General features: G+C 37.9%; 1 protein-coding gene across 13 annotated transcripts in view; it reads right to left on the bottom strand.

Annotated features, from left to right (window-relative positions):
* The window catches only part of LOC127872852 (E3 ubiquitin-protein ligase TRIM71-like), a 101,828-nt gene extending 83,496 nt beyond the window's left edge, over positions 1-18,332 (bottom strand). For 4 of the 13 annotated variants that reach the window (XR_008045815.1, XR_008045814.1, XR_008045816.1 and 1 more), the window contains exon 1: positions 18,185-18,331. Coding sequence is in view for 5 of the 13 variants with exons in the window: in XM_052416286.1 (XP_052272246.1) it covers positions 12,921-13,653; positions 17,718-18,031 (1,047 nt within the window). In the remaining 8 variants the exon portion in view is untranslated. Of the gene's footprint in view, positions 1-12,920; positions 13,654-17,717 lie in introns of all 13 variants that reach the window. The other 9 variants (XM_052416281.1, XM_052416282.1, XM_052416284.1 and 6 more) reach the window with 6 other exon arrangements.
* Between the last annotated feature and the right edge of the window lie 739 nt (positions 18,333-19,071).

The raw sequence follows: 19,071 nt of genomic DNA, 5'->3' as shown, positions 1-19,071 counted from the left end.
GGCATTGTCCAAGCGTGTGCCTTAAATAGCGGCTACATTCCAAGAACAGCTGCAATAGCAACCTAAAGCGGTACCGTGAAATGTATTTAAGTTTATGATCATAACAATGCGAGACATTCGTGATTGTTAGTTTTATTAATTTCTTACCAAACTAATATGCACGCACACAACAATACAGCAATCAACACAATGTAGCATTAAGTTTATAATATGATAAAATAAACCAAATCGTAACAATTGTGAATTTTTTTCTACGGTTTCATTTATGATTTGTCAATGTGTGACCGCCAAAGGGCGTGTCTTACCTCATTTAGAGATTTTATAATATTTCTTATTCTTCTAAAGTTATTAGTCCATAAAATAAAAGTAAGAGCATTACTTTGTGAAATTATAACATGCGGTTCGTTTAAATCAATATGAAGCAAAGTAACGTGTCAATATCATAAATCAATGTTAAGTCTTTATTATAAAGACTATAAATTAAATTAATTTATGTTTCTTTATAGGTTGGATGCAGGTATGCATAATATTCTCTGTAAATTCATTAATTCATGTGATTCTGTCCAACGTAACACGGATAGCACAGCCGCACGATTACGGGTTGAATTTGTGTCATGCATCTGTTACTATTCTGAATGCTACATATTCAATAAACGTGTACATGAATAGGATTACAATTATTACATAGTATAACAATACATACATAAAGTAGTATAATATGTACCTGTATATATATATATATATATATACCATTTTTTGAAAAATAAAATTTTTACCACATGTTCCCATCATCATGCTTCCATTAACAAAACAACAATTGAATTCGTTTAATCGTTATCATTGTTGTCTGTTTTTAAAAATAAAGACAATAAGATACTTAGGATACAAGGACTGGTATTCCCAAAGCTCTCAAGAGAACTCTTACAATAATATGTACACACAAGAGCAAATCGCAAAATAGTTTTCTTTTTTATATAAAAGTAATTATATTAGAAACATTTAGTTGTTTAAAACATGTTATGCTATAAAAATTGCTAGGAATTGAGGAAATTTTATTCAATTAAGGAAAGCCTGACATGTTATCTTCAAGTCTCGTGAATACGTGCCCAGATAAGTGTCGAATACAAATATCTGCATAATAGCTATACCATTCGACGCATGGAATGTTTTCTAAGCATTTCTTTTTATCCGATTTCAACCCTAACCTACATATGTACTAGTTTTATTATCTTTATTTCAAATATCATACGAATATTTCAAATACTGTGTTTTTTTGTACACAGTTTATAGACATTTTACTTTATTTAAACATCTCTTTAATATTGCATAGTCAAATATGCGGTATATAGGAACGGGTGCATTGATAATTAACATTCTCGCACACTAAAATGTTTTGATCTCTCAAGAAAAGCTGTTAACAGGCATCCACATCATCATACATTGCGATTGCTCCACAAACAGAATTTTAACAACTAACAAACCGTTAGTTTGACGAGTTAACCTTGACTCAAAAGCAAAATTTATTATACTCTTAACCAGCAACATGCATTCTCAGCTTTTTCATGATGCTTAATAGCTTGTTAATATGCACAAATTACCACTATTTTAACATTTGATTTCGGCAACCAATATATTCCCAATCTGAGTTCCAACAATCAGCCTGCCAGTACTCGCACTGTAGTATACAGACTCTGGTCTATCCAGACAATCCTCCTTGGAAGCCAGCTTCACCACTCCCCCATCATCATCCATCTGGACTACGTTGTTTGATTCATGGCCACATATCAGCAGCAGTCCTGTCTCTGACACGTGTATACCTGTAGGCCCACGAAGTGCGGGATCGTCCAAAGATGACAGGACAGTCCCATCCATAGACAGGATTAGGAGCTTATTGTACCTACAACTGGTTACATACAGCCGTGATCCATCGGGACTTACTGCGCACTTGTACACTGCAAATAAATATAAAATAGTATGTTATATTACAATCATATTCCGAAGAGTGCACAATTATAACCATGGCAAAAAAAAATAATATTAATTAACAACACACTAATCTGCATACGATATAAATATATATGCGTTTATAAATGCTGCATAGATCACAGAAACTGACTTTGAAATAAAACACTGCCTACACTTGATCAAAATGAATTTATATAAACATATGCATCCATTTGAACGATACTTTAACTATGGCGTGTGAGGCTGTTGTTTTATTTTAGAAAACTACTCGGATGTTGTTTACAACCTTAAATGATGTTTGGTAATCGTCGATATTTAATTGTATAAACGAGTATCCAAAGATCCTTCACAAAGATGATCGCTTTCTGCACGCACATAATTTTCCCTGTTTACCCAACCAACAGAAACAATAGACACAATATTCACAAATATTAATATTTATCCGTACCGTTTTAATTGCTGATTGCATATGGTTTATATTAAATAAATTACACGGACTGTACAATTTAAATAATTCAATTCAGACCGTTGTGCTTTAAGACTTTAAGTGTTATACGAAAGTCAATATGCAATGTCCATATGAATAGCATTTAAACGAAAAACTTTCTTGATATATATACAATCACGTTAAGAACGACATTTATGAACGATTCGTGTGCAAAGTGGCCCGGAAAAATATTGGGCACATGTTTTAAAATTGGCTTTGTTAATTGAGAGCTCATACTTAACATGCTATTTTAAGAGAAACCCTCGTTTCGCAAAAACGATTGCACGTACCAAGGTTGAGATAAATGTATATGAATACATTAAAGTAGTGTTTTAATCAAGACATAATCTTAACGTATCGGTGTTAATGTTATTATGTGCACCGCGTTTCTGGATTCAGTCTCATAAAGCCGCGATGACAGTCTGTTCAAATCGGGTTGAGATTCAGTCAATTAATACCGTGGTGAGATTCAGTCTGTTCATACCATGATAATATAAGTTGTTAAATACCGTGATGAGATTCAGTCAAGTTTATGTCTTTGTGATATTTATTCTCAACGACATAAACGTTTATTTTTGGCCTTTGTATTAATTTAAATATTATTTATTTATATACAGAAGGTAGATTCAGTTTTTACATTCCGTGTTGAGATTATATTGGTACCTACCGTATTGAGTTTCAGTCAGTGTATGATGTGGTATGAATTAGTCTCTGATGAGATTTAGTCGGTCTATATATTGCAGAAATTAATTCATTAAACATCAGGTGAGATTCAGCCTGGTATGACTTAAGATGTGCTTACTGTGTTGATAGTGAGACAGTATATACCGGAGTAAGATTCATTTTGTACACGTCACGGTAAAATAAAGTGTGTACATACTTTGGTGAGATTAAGGATGTAAATACCATCGTTAGATTCCGACAGTTTATAACATGATGAGATTCTTTTTGTTCAAACCATGATGACATTAAGACAGTGTATAACATGGTAAGATTTAGACAGTACAAACAGTTGTGAGAGTCCAACAGTACATACCGTAATGAGATAGAGACAGTACATACCGTGGTGAGATTCAGACAGTACATACCTTAGTGAGATTCAGAAAGTACATACCGTGGTGGGATTCAGTCAGTACATACCGTGGTGAGATTCAGAAGTACATACCATGGTGAGATTTACAAAGCACATACCGTGGTGAGATTCAGACAGTACATAACGTGGTGAGATTCAGTCAGTAATACCATGTTGAGATTCAGACAGTACATACCATGGTAAGATTCAGTCAGTACATACCGTGGTGAGATTTAGACAGGACATACCGTGGTGTGATTCAGACAGTACATACCATGGTGAGATTCAGAAAGTATATAACGTGGTGAGATTCGGTCAGTACCTACCGTTGTGAGATTCAGACAGTACATACTATGGTGAGATTTAATCAGTACATATCATGGTGAGATTCAGACAGTATATAACGTAGTGAGATTGAGACAGTACAAACCATGGTGAGATTCAGACTGTACATACTGTGGTGAGATTCAGACTGTAATACTGTGGTGAAATTCAGTCAGTACATACCGTGATGTGATTCAGACAGTACATACCGTGGTGAGATTCCGACAGTACATACCGTGGTGGCATTCAGGTTGTACATACTGTGGTGACATTCAGACTGTACATACCGTGGTGACATTCAGGCTGTACATACCGTGGTGACATTCAGACTGTACATACCGTGGTGACATTCAGACTGTACATACCATGGTAAAATTCAGACTGTACATACCGTGGTGACATTCAGACTGTACAAACCGTGGTAACTTTCATACTGTACAAACCATGGTGACATTCAGACTGTACATACCGAGGTGAAATTCAGACTGTACAGTCAGTACATACCGTGTTGACATTCAGACTGTACATACCGTGGTGACATTCAGACTGCACATACCGTGGTGACATTCAGACTGTACATATCGTGTTGACATTCAGACTATACATACCGTGGTGACATTCAGACTGTTCATACCATGGTGACATTCAGACTGTACATACCGTGGTGACATTCAGTCGGTACATACCGTGGTGACATTCAGACTGTACATACCATGGTGACATTTAGACTGTACATACCGTGGTGACATTCAGGCTGTTCATACAGTGGTGACATTCAGAATGTATATACCATGGTGACAATCAGACTGTACATACCGTGGTGACATTAACACTGTACACACCGTGGTGACATTTCAAACTGTACATACCGTGGTGACATTCAGACTGTACATACCATGGTGGCATTCAGACTGTACATACCGTAGTGACATTCAGACTGTACATACCGTTGTGACATTCAGACTGTACATATTATGGTGACATTCAGACTGTACATACCGTGGTGACAATAAGACTGTACATACCGTTGTGACATTCAGACTGTACATACCGTTGTGACATTCAGACAGTATATACCATGGTGACATTCAGACTGTACATACCGTGGTGACATTTAGACTGTACATACCGTGGTGACATTCAGTCGATGCATACCGTGGTGACATTCAGACTGTACATACCATGGAGACATTCAGACTGTACATACCATGGTGACATTCAGACTGTACATACCATGGTGACATTCAGACTGTACATACCGTGGTGACATTCAGACTGTACATACCATAGTGACAATCACACTGTTCATACCATGGTGACATTCAGACTTTACATACCATGGAGACATTCAGACTGTACATACCGTGTTGACATTCAGACTGTTTATACCGTGGTGACAATCAGACTGTACATACCGTGATGACGTTAAGACTGTACATACTGTGATGACATTCAGACTGTACATACAGTGGTGACATTCAGACTGTACATACCATAGTGACATTCAGACTGTACACACCGTTGTGCCATTCAGACTGTACATACCGTGGTGACATTCAGACTGCATATACCGTGGTGACATTTAGACTGTATAACGTGGTGACATTCAGACTGAACATACCATGGTGACATTCAGACTGTACATACCATGGTGACATTCAGACTGTTTATACCGTGGTGACAATCAGACTGTACATACCGTGATGACGTTAAGACTGTACATACCGTGGTGACATTCAGACTGTACATACAGTGGTGACATTCAGACTGTACATACCATAGTGACATTCAGACTGTACACACCGTTGTGCCATTCAGACTGTACATACCGTGGTGACATTCAGACTGCATATACCGTGGTGACATTTAGACTGTATAACGTGGTGACATTCAGACTGAACATACCATGGTGACATTCAGACTGTACATACCATGGTGACATTCAGAATGTCCATACCGTGGTGACATTCAAACTGCATATACCGTGGTGACATTTAGACTGTGTATAACGTGGTGACATTTAGACTGTACATACCATGGTAACATTCAGACTGTACATACCGTGGTGACATTCAGAATGTCCATACCGTGGTGACATTCAGACTGTGCATACCGTGGTGACATTCAGACTGCATATACCGTGGTGACATTTAGACTGTGTATAACGTGGTGACATTCAGACTGTACATACCATGGTGACATTCAGACTGTACATACCATGGTGACATTCAGACTGTACACACCGTGGTGATTTCATACTGTTCATACCGTGGTGACATACAGACTTTAGATACCATGGTGACATTCAGACTGTCCATACCGTGGTGACATTCAGACTGTACATACCATGATGACATTAAGACTGTACATACCGTGGTTACATTCAGACTGAACATAACGTGGTGACATTCAGACTGTACATACCGTGGTGACATTCAGACTGTACATACCATGGTGACATTCAGACAATACTCACCGTGGTGACATTTAGACTTTACATACCATGGTGACATTCGGACTGTACATATCATGGCGACATTCAGCCAGTACATACCGTGATGACATTCAGACTGTACATACCGTGGTTACATTCAGTCTGTACATACGATGGTGACATTCAGTCAATACATACCGTGTTGACATTCCGACTGTACATACCGTTGTGACATTCAGACAGTGTACTCACCGTGGTGACATTTAGACTTTACATTCTTTGGTGACATCCGGACTGTACATACGATGGTGACATTCAGCCAGTACAACCGTGATGACATTCAGACTGTACATACCGTGGTTACATTCAGTCTGTACATACGATGGTGACATTCAGTCAATACAAACCGTGTTGACATTCAGACTGTACATACCGTGGTGACTTTCAGACTGTACATACTGTGGTGACATTCAGACTGTACATACCGTGGTGACTTTCAGACTGTACATACCGTGGTGACATTCAGACTGTATATACCGTGGTGACATTCAGACTGTACATACCATGGTGACATTCAGACTGTACATACCGTGGTGACATTCAGACTGTACATATCGTGTTGACATTCAGACTATACATACCGTGGTGACATTCAGACTGTTCATACCATGGTGACATTCAGACTGTACATACCGTGGTGACATTCAGTCGGTACATACCGTGGTGACATTCAGACTGTACATACCATGGTGACATTTAGACTGTACATACCGTGGTGACATTCAGGCTGTTCATACAGTGGTGACATTCAGAATGTATATACCATGGTGACAATCAGACTGTACATACCGTGGTGACATTAACACTGTACACACCGTGGTGACATTTCAAACTGTACATACCGTGGTGACATTCAGACTGTACATACCATAGTGGCATTCAGACTGTACATACCGTAGTGACATTCAGACTGTACATACCATAGTGACATTCAGACTGTACACACCGTTGTGCCATTCAGACTGTACATACCATGGTGACATTCAGACTGTACAAAACGTGGTGACATTCAGACTGTACATACCGTGGTGACATTCAGACTGTACATACCATGGTGACATTCAGACTGTACATACCATGGTGACATTCAGACTGTTTATACCGTGGTGACAATCAGACTGTACATACCGTGATGACGTTAAGACTGTACATACCGTGGTGACATTCAGACTGTACATACAGTGGTGACATTCAGACTGTACATACCATAGTGACATTCAGACTGTACATACCGTGGTGACATTCAGACTGCATATACCGTGGTGACATTTAGACTGTGTATAACGTGGTGACATTTAGACTGTACATACCATGGTAACATTCAGACTGTACATACCGTGGTGACATTCAGAATGTCCATACCGTGGTGACATTCAGACTGTGCATACCGTGGTGACATTCAGACTGCATATACCGTGGTGACATTTAGACTGTGTATAACGTGGTGACATTCAGACTGTACATACCATGGTGACATTCAGACTGTACATACCATGGTGACATTCAGACTGTACACACCGTGGTGATTTCATACTGTTCATACCGTGGTGACATACAGACTTTAGATACCATGGTGACATTCAGACTGTCCATACCGTGGTGACATTCAGACTGTACATACCATGATGACATTAAGACTGTACATACCGTGGTTACATTCAGACTGAACATAACGTGGTGACATTCAGACTGTACATACCGTGGTGACATTCAGACTGTACATACCATGGTGACATTCAGACAATACTCACCGTGGTGACATTTAGACTTTACATACCATGGTGACATTCGGACTGTACATATCATGGCGACATTCAGCCAGTACATACCGTGATGACATTCAGACTGTACATACCGTGGTTACATTCAGTCTGTACATACGATGGTGACATTCAGTCAATACATACCGTGTTGACATTCCGACTGTACATACCGTTGTGACATTCAGACAGTGTACTCACCGTGGTGACATTTAGACTTTACATTCTTTGGTGACATCCGGACTGTACATACGATGGTGACATTCAGCCAGTACAACCGTGATGACATTCAGACTGTACATACCGTGGTTACATTCAGTCTGTACATACGATGGTGACATTCAGTCAATACAAACCGTGTTGACATTCAGACTGTACATACCGTGGTGACTTTCAGACTGTACATACTGTGGTGACATTCAGACTGTACATACCGTGGTGACTTTCAGACTGTACATACCGTGGTGACATTCAGACTGTATATACCGTGGTGACATTCAGACTGTACATACCATGGTGACATTCAGACTGTACATACCGTGGTGACATTCAGACTGTACATATCGTGTTGACATTCAGACTATACATACCGTGGTGACATTCAGACTGTTCATACCATGGTGACATTCAGACTGTACATACCGTGGTGACATTCAGTCGGTACATACCGTGGTGACATTCAGACTGTACATACCATGGTGACATTTAGACTGTACATACCGTGGTGACATTCAGGCTGTTCATACAGTGGTGACATTCAGAATGTATATACCATGGTGACAATCAGACTGTACATACCGTGGTGACATTAACACTGTACACACCGTGGTGACATTTCAAACTGTACATACCGTGGTGACATTCAGACTGTACATACCATAGTGGCATTCAGACTGTACATACCGTAGTGACATTCAGACTGTACATACCATAGTGACATTCAGACTGTACACACCGTTGTGCCATTCAGACTGTACATACCGTGGTGACATTCAGACTGCATATACCGTGGTGACATTTAGACTGTATAACGTGGTGACATTCAGACTGAACATACCATGGTGACATTCAGACTGTACATACCATGGTGACATTCAGACTGTTTATACCGTGGTGACAATCAGACTGTACATACCGTGATGACGTTAAGACTGTACATACCGTGGTGACATTCAGACTGTACATACAGTGGTGACATTCAGACTGTACATACCATAGTGACATTCAGACTGTACACACCGTTGTGCCATTCAGACTGTACATACCGTGGTGACATTCAGACTGCATATACCGTGGTGACATTTAGACTGTATAACGTGGTGACATTCAGACTGAACATACCATGGTGACATTCAGACTGTACATACCATGGTGACATTCAGAATGTCCATACCGTGGTGACATTCAAACTGCATATACCGTGGTGAAATTTAGACTGTGTATAACGTGTTGACATTCAGACTGTACATACCATGGTAACATTCAGACTGTACATACCGTGGTGACATTCAGAATGTCCATACCGTGGTGACATTCAGACTGTGCATACCGTGGTGACATTCAGACTGCATATACCGTGGTGACATTTAGACTGTGTATAACGTGGTGACATTCAGACTGTACATACCATGGTGACATTCAGACTGTATATACCATGGTGACATTCAGACTGTACACACCGTGGTGATTTCATACTGTTCATACCGTGGTGACATACAGACTGTAGATACCATGGTGACATTCAGACTGTCCATACCGTGGTGACATTCAGACTGTACATACCATGATGACATTAAGACTGTACATACCGTGGTTACATTCAGACTGAACATAACGTGGTGACATTCAGACTGTACATACCGTGGTGACATTCAGACTGTACATACCATGGTGACATTCAGACAATACTCACCGTGGTGACATTTAGACTTTACATACCATGGTGACATTCGGACTGTACATATCATGGCGACATTCAGCCAGTACATACCGTGATGACATTCAGACTGTACATACCGTGGTTACATTCAGTCTGTACATACGATGGTGACATTCAGTCAATACATACCGTGTTGACATTCCGACTGTACATACCGTTGTGACATTCAGACAGTGTACTCACCGTGGTGACATTTAGACTTTACATTCCTTGGTGACATCCGGACTGTACATACGATGGTGACATTCAGCCAGTACAACCGTGATGACATTCAGACTGTACATACCGTGGTTACATTCAGTCTGTACATACGATGGTGACATTCAGTCAATACAAACCGTGTTGATATTCAGACTGTACATACCGTGGTGACTTTCAGACTGTACATACTGTGGTGACATTCAGACTGTACATACCGTGGTGACTTTCAGACTGTACATACCGTGGTGACATTCAGACTGTACATACCGTGGTGACATTCAGACTGTACATACCATGGTGACATTCAGACTGTACATACCATGGTGACATTCAGGCTGTAAATACCGTGGTGACATTCAGAATGTATATACAGTGGTGACAATCAGACTGAACATACCGTGGTGACTTTAAGACTGTACATACTGTGGTGACATTCAGACTGTACATACCGTGGTGACATTCAGACTGTAAATACCGTGGTGACATTCAGACTGTACATACCGTAGTAACAGTCAGACTGTACATACCGTTGTGACATTCAGACTGTACATATTATGGTGAAATTCAGACTGCACATACCGTGGTGACATTCAGAATGTGCATAACGTGGTGACATTCAGACTGTAGTTAACATGGTGACATTCAGACTGTACATACCGTGGTGATATTCAGACTGTACACACCGTGGTGATTTCAGACTGTTCATACCGTGGTGACATTCAGACTGTAGATACCATGGTGTCATCCAGACTGTCCATACCGTGGTGACATTCAGACTGTACATACCATGGTGACATTCAGACTGTACAAAACGTGGTGACATTCAGACTGTACATACCGTGGTGACATTCAGACTGTACATACCGTGGTGACATTCAGACTGTACATACCGTGGTGACATTCAGTCTGTACATACGATGGTGACATTCAGTCAGTACATACCGTGTTGAAATTCAGTTTGTACATACCTTGTTTACATTCAGACCGTACATACCGTGGTGACATACAGACTGTACATACCGTGGTTACGATTCGACCGTATATACCGTGGTGACTTTCAGACTGTACATACCGTGGTTACAATTCGACCGTATATACCGTGGTGACTTTCAGACCGTACATACCGTGGTGACATACAGACTGTACATACCGTGGTTACAATTCGACCGTACCTACCGTGGTGCCTTTCAGACTGTACATACCGTGGTGACATTCAGTCGGTTCATACCGTGGTGACATTCAGACTGTACATACCGTGGTGACATTAGGTCTGTACATACCATGGTGAGGTTCGGTCAGAGCAAATCATGGTGAGATTTAGAGAGTACATGACCATAGTGTAACTCAGTCATATTATACCGCGTTAAGAAACAATCCGTTCACACTATGGTTCTTGCAAAACATGTATGCCCCCAAACGTGTAGCAAAGCTGTTTTTCTGAATAAATAGGCTTTATGTCAACTTCTTTAAGAATATATCATAATAAATAAAATCAATTTAAAAAAGGCAAAATAGACAGGAATTGTTTCATAATTAGGCTGACATCATGAAATAAAAAAATATTGCCTTAAATATTTTGTAGATTTCCAAAGTTTATTGTTGCCGCAAAATCAAATCTGAAGAAACTTAGTAAATTTTAATTTATTTGACTAGAACTTTTTGTGAACATCAAAAATTTATCAAATGTATAGCCTGCATGATTACTTGATTAAACGCAACACGTGCATACAGTAACATAAAATCCAATCATATGGGATAAAGTGTCCACTGTTGCGATGGTGTTAAGACACAACTAAAACAATCTTTTTATGTTGTATGGCTATTTAAGCCACTGTGATCTTGACCTTAGATCTTCTGGCCTCCAAAGTGATAGGCGTTTACCTTACCTACTTGGCAAACAGCCGTCAAATTTGGATAATTGTAGATCTAAGCGGTCTCGGGATATCGTTCGGAAATCAAATGGACTATGGACCAATTGTCCTTCTAACCAACTAACGTGCAGTTGCATAGTAATGTACCCCGCTTTTTTGTAATAACAACATCAAGAAAATAAACTAATTTAGTTGATAATCATCCTTGTTTTATGTATATCATATTGAATACGTTCGATATTATCGTGCTGAAATTCATGTATTATTTTGATTTTTGATTCTGTATATCAATGCGACACAATTTTGTTATTTTTTTAAATGAAAGTTAACTTAAGTGATTAAAGTATGATACCAACTGTATCCCTCTGAACATATATTTTGAATTGATAATCAGGGATAAACAATTGCTACATGTAGATGTGTATTAGTCTATAGAAGGTTTATATATTTATAAATATACGCTACCTTTATAAAGTATTGGTTTTATTAACTATTTTTCAGGTTTTTATTATAAATATCGAACATACCAGAGTAAATATGTGAAGTGTCTTCATAGATCTTCTTCACCAGCTGACCGTCCATTGTGTACTTATATAAGGCATTGTTTGATGAAATAAACAGATGTTCTTTATAACGAGAAATACCAAAACAGTGATGTGGAAACTTAAGTACTCTTTCTTTAACTATCTGCCTGTTGTTGACCTTGAGGAGCTGGACAGTTTTGGTGTAACCACTGTCTGAAACTGTAACAGCGACCTCAGAATGACTGATACTACACATGTCCCAAGGCCAAGTAGGCATGTCAAGGTGAGCGACAACTTTGTACATAGCATCAATCAACTTCACCCTCTTGTTCATTTGGTCAGCGATTAGAATGTCTCCACCAGGTAGCTCACATATGCCACTGATTTCACATTGATATGTGTCAGATGCTATTTGAATATTGTAAAGTGATTTAGTCGTAAACTCGAGTGTTCTGTGTTTGCTCTTTTCCGGCTGAATTTCAGCGCATTCAATATTTCCAAGAGATAAGAAACCTGATAGTGTTCCATAAATACTCGGGTTGCTATTGAACGTTACGACAGAGTACCTGTGAACAATCAATGTTTTTAACAGATTCTCAGCTTGTGAAACCATTTCCAATGCTTTCTGGTACGCTATAAATGACAGATCCTTTGGATTCTTTTTAATTTTATTAATTGCATCGCTTATTTTCTTGAAACCGTCCTTAGCCTTTAAACACTTCTCCTCATTTGATTGTATAGAATGTTTCAATTTTTGCAGCATGTTATCTAACGAATGCACTGTTTTTCTCTCCAATTCATCTAGTATGTCGTTTACTTTCTGACGAAGCCCTTTTATTTCTTCAGAAGCTTTCTCATACGAATCCTGAAGTTGCTTCAGAAATTCCTGTGTATCATCAATTGCAGTTTCAAGCTTTTGCTGGGCATCATTGATACTTGCAAAAATTTGATGAAAGTCCCCCGCATCATAAACAGCTTGTGTTTTTTCTGTTATCAGCACCAGCTTGACACAGGGCCTGTAATACAATACGTATTCGTTAAAGGGGCCTTTTCACAGATTTTGGCATTTTTTTACGTATTCATTAAATGCTTTATAACGATAAATGTAAACATTGGATCGTAAAAGCTCCAGTAAAAAATCAAGAATAAAATTTAAAAAAGGAAAAGAACATTGCCCGGACCAGGTTTCGAACCAGTGACCCCTGGAGTCCTGCCAGAGTCCTGAAGTAAAAACGCTTTAGCCTACTGAGCTATTCCGCCGAGTACATATTCGTAAAGTATTTTATACCTTATATAAGCAATCTTCGTAGTTTCACAAAATTTAACGACAAAAACAGAACTCTCCAAATTATTCAATCGTTTCGCGTTGCAACGCTTTATAATTTTTAGGTTTTAAAATCGTCAAAAGATGCATATAATGGCTATATTAGACCATGGTAAATGTTCAGTATTACTGTTTCCTCACAAATATCATAACTAAAACGAAACTTTGCGAATCTGAAACAACTTTTTTCAATTTTGTCAATTTACCAAAGCGTGAAAAGATCCCTTTAAAGGATGAATTTGCGGCTATACTTTAAGTTGCAAAACGTCGGTCACTGGTTGAACAGCGTGTTACTGATTGGGTATATTAAATATAATTGTTCATAGACTGTCTACCTTTTTAAAACGTTGATGTTATGTATTGAGTAAATGCTACCAATAGAGTTAATATCTGAAACAAATAATATAAGCATTACAAAATATTTGAATTGACATTGTTGCCTTCACTGGGTATTGAACTCAGAAATTGTAATAGCAGAGCCTTGTGCGCGTATACTTCCGTCACACCGGACTAGCGTTCTAACTGCGTAATAATGGCGCCTACTGACTCGGTAGGATCGCCAAAGACGCTGTGGGGACCTCGTGAAAAAGACGGCGTTCAAACGCAAAGAACCACAAGGTGGTGAAAATACGGCGACTGTTTGGAGATGCTTTACGGCGTTCTTGCTAGATCGCCGTGAGGACAGTATACACACAGCAGTAACGCGATAGAAACGTGAACTTGCATGGGACATATAACAGTCATACTAGAGTCGCCATGGAAACGTAGAAGTTGTTCGTAGACACATCGATACTCTTCTGCGTTCGTATTTTGTATGTTTTACTCGTATTATAAATATAATTATTATTATTATAACACTGCAGTGCAAACTTTAAGACAGAAGAGTTTCACAGGCTTCGAAATTTCCATGAGCCTTATTTCCTAAAAGCATATTCTTATCGTTTTTGGATACTGTATGAGTTTTTCGAAAAATGTCAGGCCAAATAGATTTGCTAATTTTGCGACGTTAAGAATGTTATGCGGACGCGGCTGATAATCGGTGTTCTTGCTACCACCGTCGGGCGGTTTGCAAAAGCTTATATGTTTTATCGTAATAAGGACTCCCTTCCGTTGAGACAGGTTCATTAACATTATACTTTTTTTCCAAAATATCGTTGAAAAACGTTACAAACGCTTTATTAATTTACTGATTTCCATGAAAGATTATATTTACATGAGCCGATATTTGAATATTTTACTCCTGGTTGTTATTTCGCTTGTTTTAATATACGTTTAACACTATTTTGTTCAATATATAGCATTTTTGTGAAAATTATTATTTTGCTAGACTACGAATACAACCCTTAAATACCTTAAATACGTAATTAACCTGTGTGTTACTTCATTGAACGAAATGTGCAAAAGATACGTGTTTATACAGTGCAACCGACTGTATAGATTTGAACACAAGTAAACATAGATCTCCCATATTAATCTGGCGCTGACCATTATGCATGGAGTATATTAAAGTACCGCAACAGCATCACATGGAAACTATTATAACGATTCAAGCGTAAATCACTCAGCAGACTGTTATGAATTCATTACACTCGTGCAAGACGTGTACGAACATTGCAAGCGTATAATTTATGCTAGTGAAGTTTAAGAGTGCCGGGTCAATATTGTTGAGCTATGCCACGGTTTGGAATGATATTATTATTATTTTACAATACAAATTGAGAGTGATGTAAAACGTTTTCTGCAAAATACTATGTACTAAGAATGTGCATGTTCTGAAATTTTCTGTTCCATAATTTGTTAATGCCTGTCAATGTTCCCTTTCCGAGGCCCCGCCCTGCCCGGTTTTTAGACATATTAAACTGTATAAATCACTTATTACATTTTAATTAACGTATTCCTAATTGTAGACATATTATTTGCATAGTTTTAAATAATAATGGAAATAATATATTCTACAAGTATTAATAACATACAAATTAATATGCAACAGGGTGCATTCCAGATACGACCGCTCGCTCGAAAGTGCCGTTTTGTAAAAAACTGCAAGTCCAAAGTGCTCTTTTGAAAAAATAGCCCCCACCCCCACCCCCTGCCGTTTTCATATACTAGCTACATAATGTGTATGCCTCCTTCAAAGATGCATGGTATATTGCTTTGGACCTGTGCATCGGTCGGTCGCTAGGTCGGTTGGTCGCTAGGTCGGTATCTTGGTACGAAGACCTTTTGTTTTCGCGCTGTTTATAGATGTCGCATTTACAAAAATGTACCTATAACCATGTACATCGGTTAAATGGTTTCTTGAAATAGAAGAAAGATGGCTATCGATTTGTAGTCAATAGGTCAAAGATGAAGGTCAGGTCAAGGGGCTCGTCACAGTAAATGGAAAAACGACGACAGCTTTTGATTTTAGGGTTACTCGGTCAAAGGTGAGGACCACATTCTCAGGTACCAGGAAATTGGTTTTGGCACTATTTTGTAAGAACGCTTAAACCTACGACTATGCAAATTAGTAAAATGGCTGAAAAAAAGACGCATTTTGATTTTAGGTAACCAAGTCAAAGTCAACGTATTTTCATTATATCAAGAGAGCGCTTTGAACTATGATCATCTTAATAGGTTTGCTATTTTGATTTTGAGGTCAATAGGTAAAAGAACAATGTCGCAAGGGATTGTTACAGCAAATTCGTTTCCGCTTACTGTAGTTTGAATGCTTTGACTTACGATCATTAAAACTGGTGTATTAGTAAGTTTTGACGAAGGCTGGCCCCTTACGATTTACAAATCAAGAGGTTTTATGTCGAAGTCTCATAGACGACTTGGCAGACAGTCGGGGTAGGGTCATACATGGTTTACAAATATATCTTGCTCATTAAATCGAGTTATAAATTCGGGTAGTTGCGACCAAAAGTAGTTGAAATGGTCAGGATAGATTAACAATGATAGTTAACAATTAGATATATCTACTTAGAATAGATACCGTTATAGAGTAGTGCAAACTTGACGAAGGGAGATACAAATATTTGGGCTTTTACATACAGGTAAGTGAAATTTGTCTTATTTTCTTTTGTAAAAAATATCCATTGTTCAATTATATATTTGGTTCTGTTATCATCAGTTTTGATTTTTTTACGAATCTAGATTGTTGCTGTTTGGTATTTGGCGTACTAACCCACCAAAATTGCATTGTAAAGTAACCAGAACGGTGACACAATAATATGATGTGCTCTTTGTTTAATAAAAATAAAAGTATTGATAATCTTAATCACATTGAAAAAATAAAATCTTCAAAAACGGTTGTTTCTTTTTAATCTTTCTTTAGCATACAAATACCAAAACTCTATTGGTATGTATTTTATATTTACGACAGATGATTTCATTATATTTCGACATTATAACTGCATAACGTGTTAACGTGTTAATTACAAATTTTGATAATCTAATGACTGCTATTATCAACTTACCGATATGTGTGTATGCAATTAAAAATGTAATTAAACAGTAAATGTAAATCGATTTCAAAGTATCTTAATTGAAAACGAGTTTCCTATTTCGACATCATTAACAAAGTGGAACATACACATACGATACGTGCGACAATGCTACTCGATATTTAAACAAATAAGTTTTTTCTATATCTTCGATATTGATGATAAAGTACTAATTATGGTTAAGTGGTTTTATTTTACAGGAACGAGTTGGTCTTACAAAATGTTTTAACCATTTAAGTGCATGTTATAAAGAAATGATATAGCCTACCTGTGTTCATGGAAGAGACACATGGCGCAACATAATTTGCCGTGATCTTCACAAAACATCTCTATCAGACGATCAGAATGATGTTGACAAAATTGCAAATCATCAAATGATTTTGTTGTTGCAGGCCATTTATCAATCTCTCCTTTCTCATAAGCGATGTGCAATGAATAAAACATTTTGTGGAGCCCTTCACAGTCTTCACAAAGGCCTTTTGAACACTTCTGACAGTAAAACATGGCTTCGTTGTTGACATTTTTCTCTTCACACACATTGCAGCAAAAGTCATATAATAAATCTGATCCTTTCTCCGCCATTGTCACACAATCAACAAATGTAAAACGAAACTAGAAATGTAAATATTGTGTTTAATATTTCAAGAATATATGACTCCGTTCATTTACAGATTCTAAGAGTTGTAAGAAATTCACGAGTGTAAAAAAATATATCACACGTTCCAATTGCCTAACCTCTAAAAACAGTATTTGAAACAACTTGACTCGATTTATGCTCAATATATTGAACAATCGATATCAGGTTACTGAATGTCATTATTTAGAACGGTATAACCTCGGCACATCTCGATCATTTTGACGCTTTACGACAAAGGTCGCTATTATCGCCATGCCGTTGCGTTAAATATCATAGAGGTTTAATATCCAAATTATTGTGAATATTAAGTTGAATGCAGGCAAAGTCCTGGCAGTGGTTACCCATTACGGTTTAAGGGTAACTCCAGCATTCACAATCAATGAACAATCCTTTCAGATCGGAAAGGGATTCTAGTTTCAACAGTTTATTTTTTAATTTTATTAAACTATTTTCTATTTTCCACATAATCTAATTTTTTTATATTAAAACAAGAATAATGTAACATAACTCCAAAGAACATAAATTAAATCATTTATCACATCAATAGTTTTTGAAAAGACGATAGGTGAAATGGCTGCATAGATTTGATGCCAGCTTAGCTCGAAACTAATCAAATCTCGGCGCAGAGGGTGGAATGTCATGGAATCCGACTCATCATCTAAGACTAAGAGTGATATGTTTTATGATCTCAGGAAAATGCGATACAAAAATAGAAAACGACCAATCATAAGTTACATTAACATTAATAGTATCAGATACAAATTCAGTGAACTTCAACAGATTCTACATGATATATTACGTGACATGCTAATCATTTCAGAGACCAAGATAGACAACTCCTTCAATGACAATCTCTTCGTAACAGAAGGATATAAACTTGAGAGAAGAGACCGGAATGCCAAGGGATGAGGAATAATGACTTTTGTGCGCGCAGACCTACCTTTAAAAGAAGGAAAGACTTAGAGAATGTCCAACTTGAAGGTAT

The sequence above is a fragment of the Dreissena polymorpha genome, chromosome 3 (assembly GCF_020536995.1).
Source record: "Dreissena polymorpha isolate Duluth1 chromosome 3, UMN_Dpol_1.0, whole genome shotgun sequence".
NCBI lineage: Eukaryota > Metazoa > Mollusca > Bivalvia > Myida > Dreissenidae > Dreissena > Dreissena polymorpha.
This window is presented reverse-complemented; position numbering and strand designations above follow the sequence as displayed.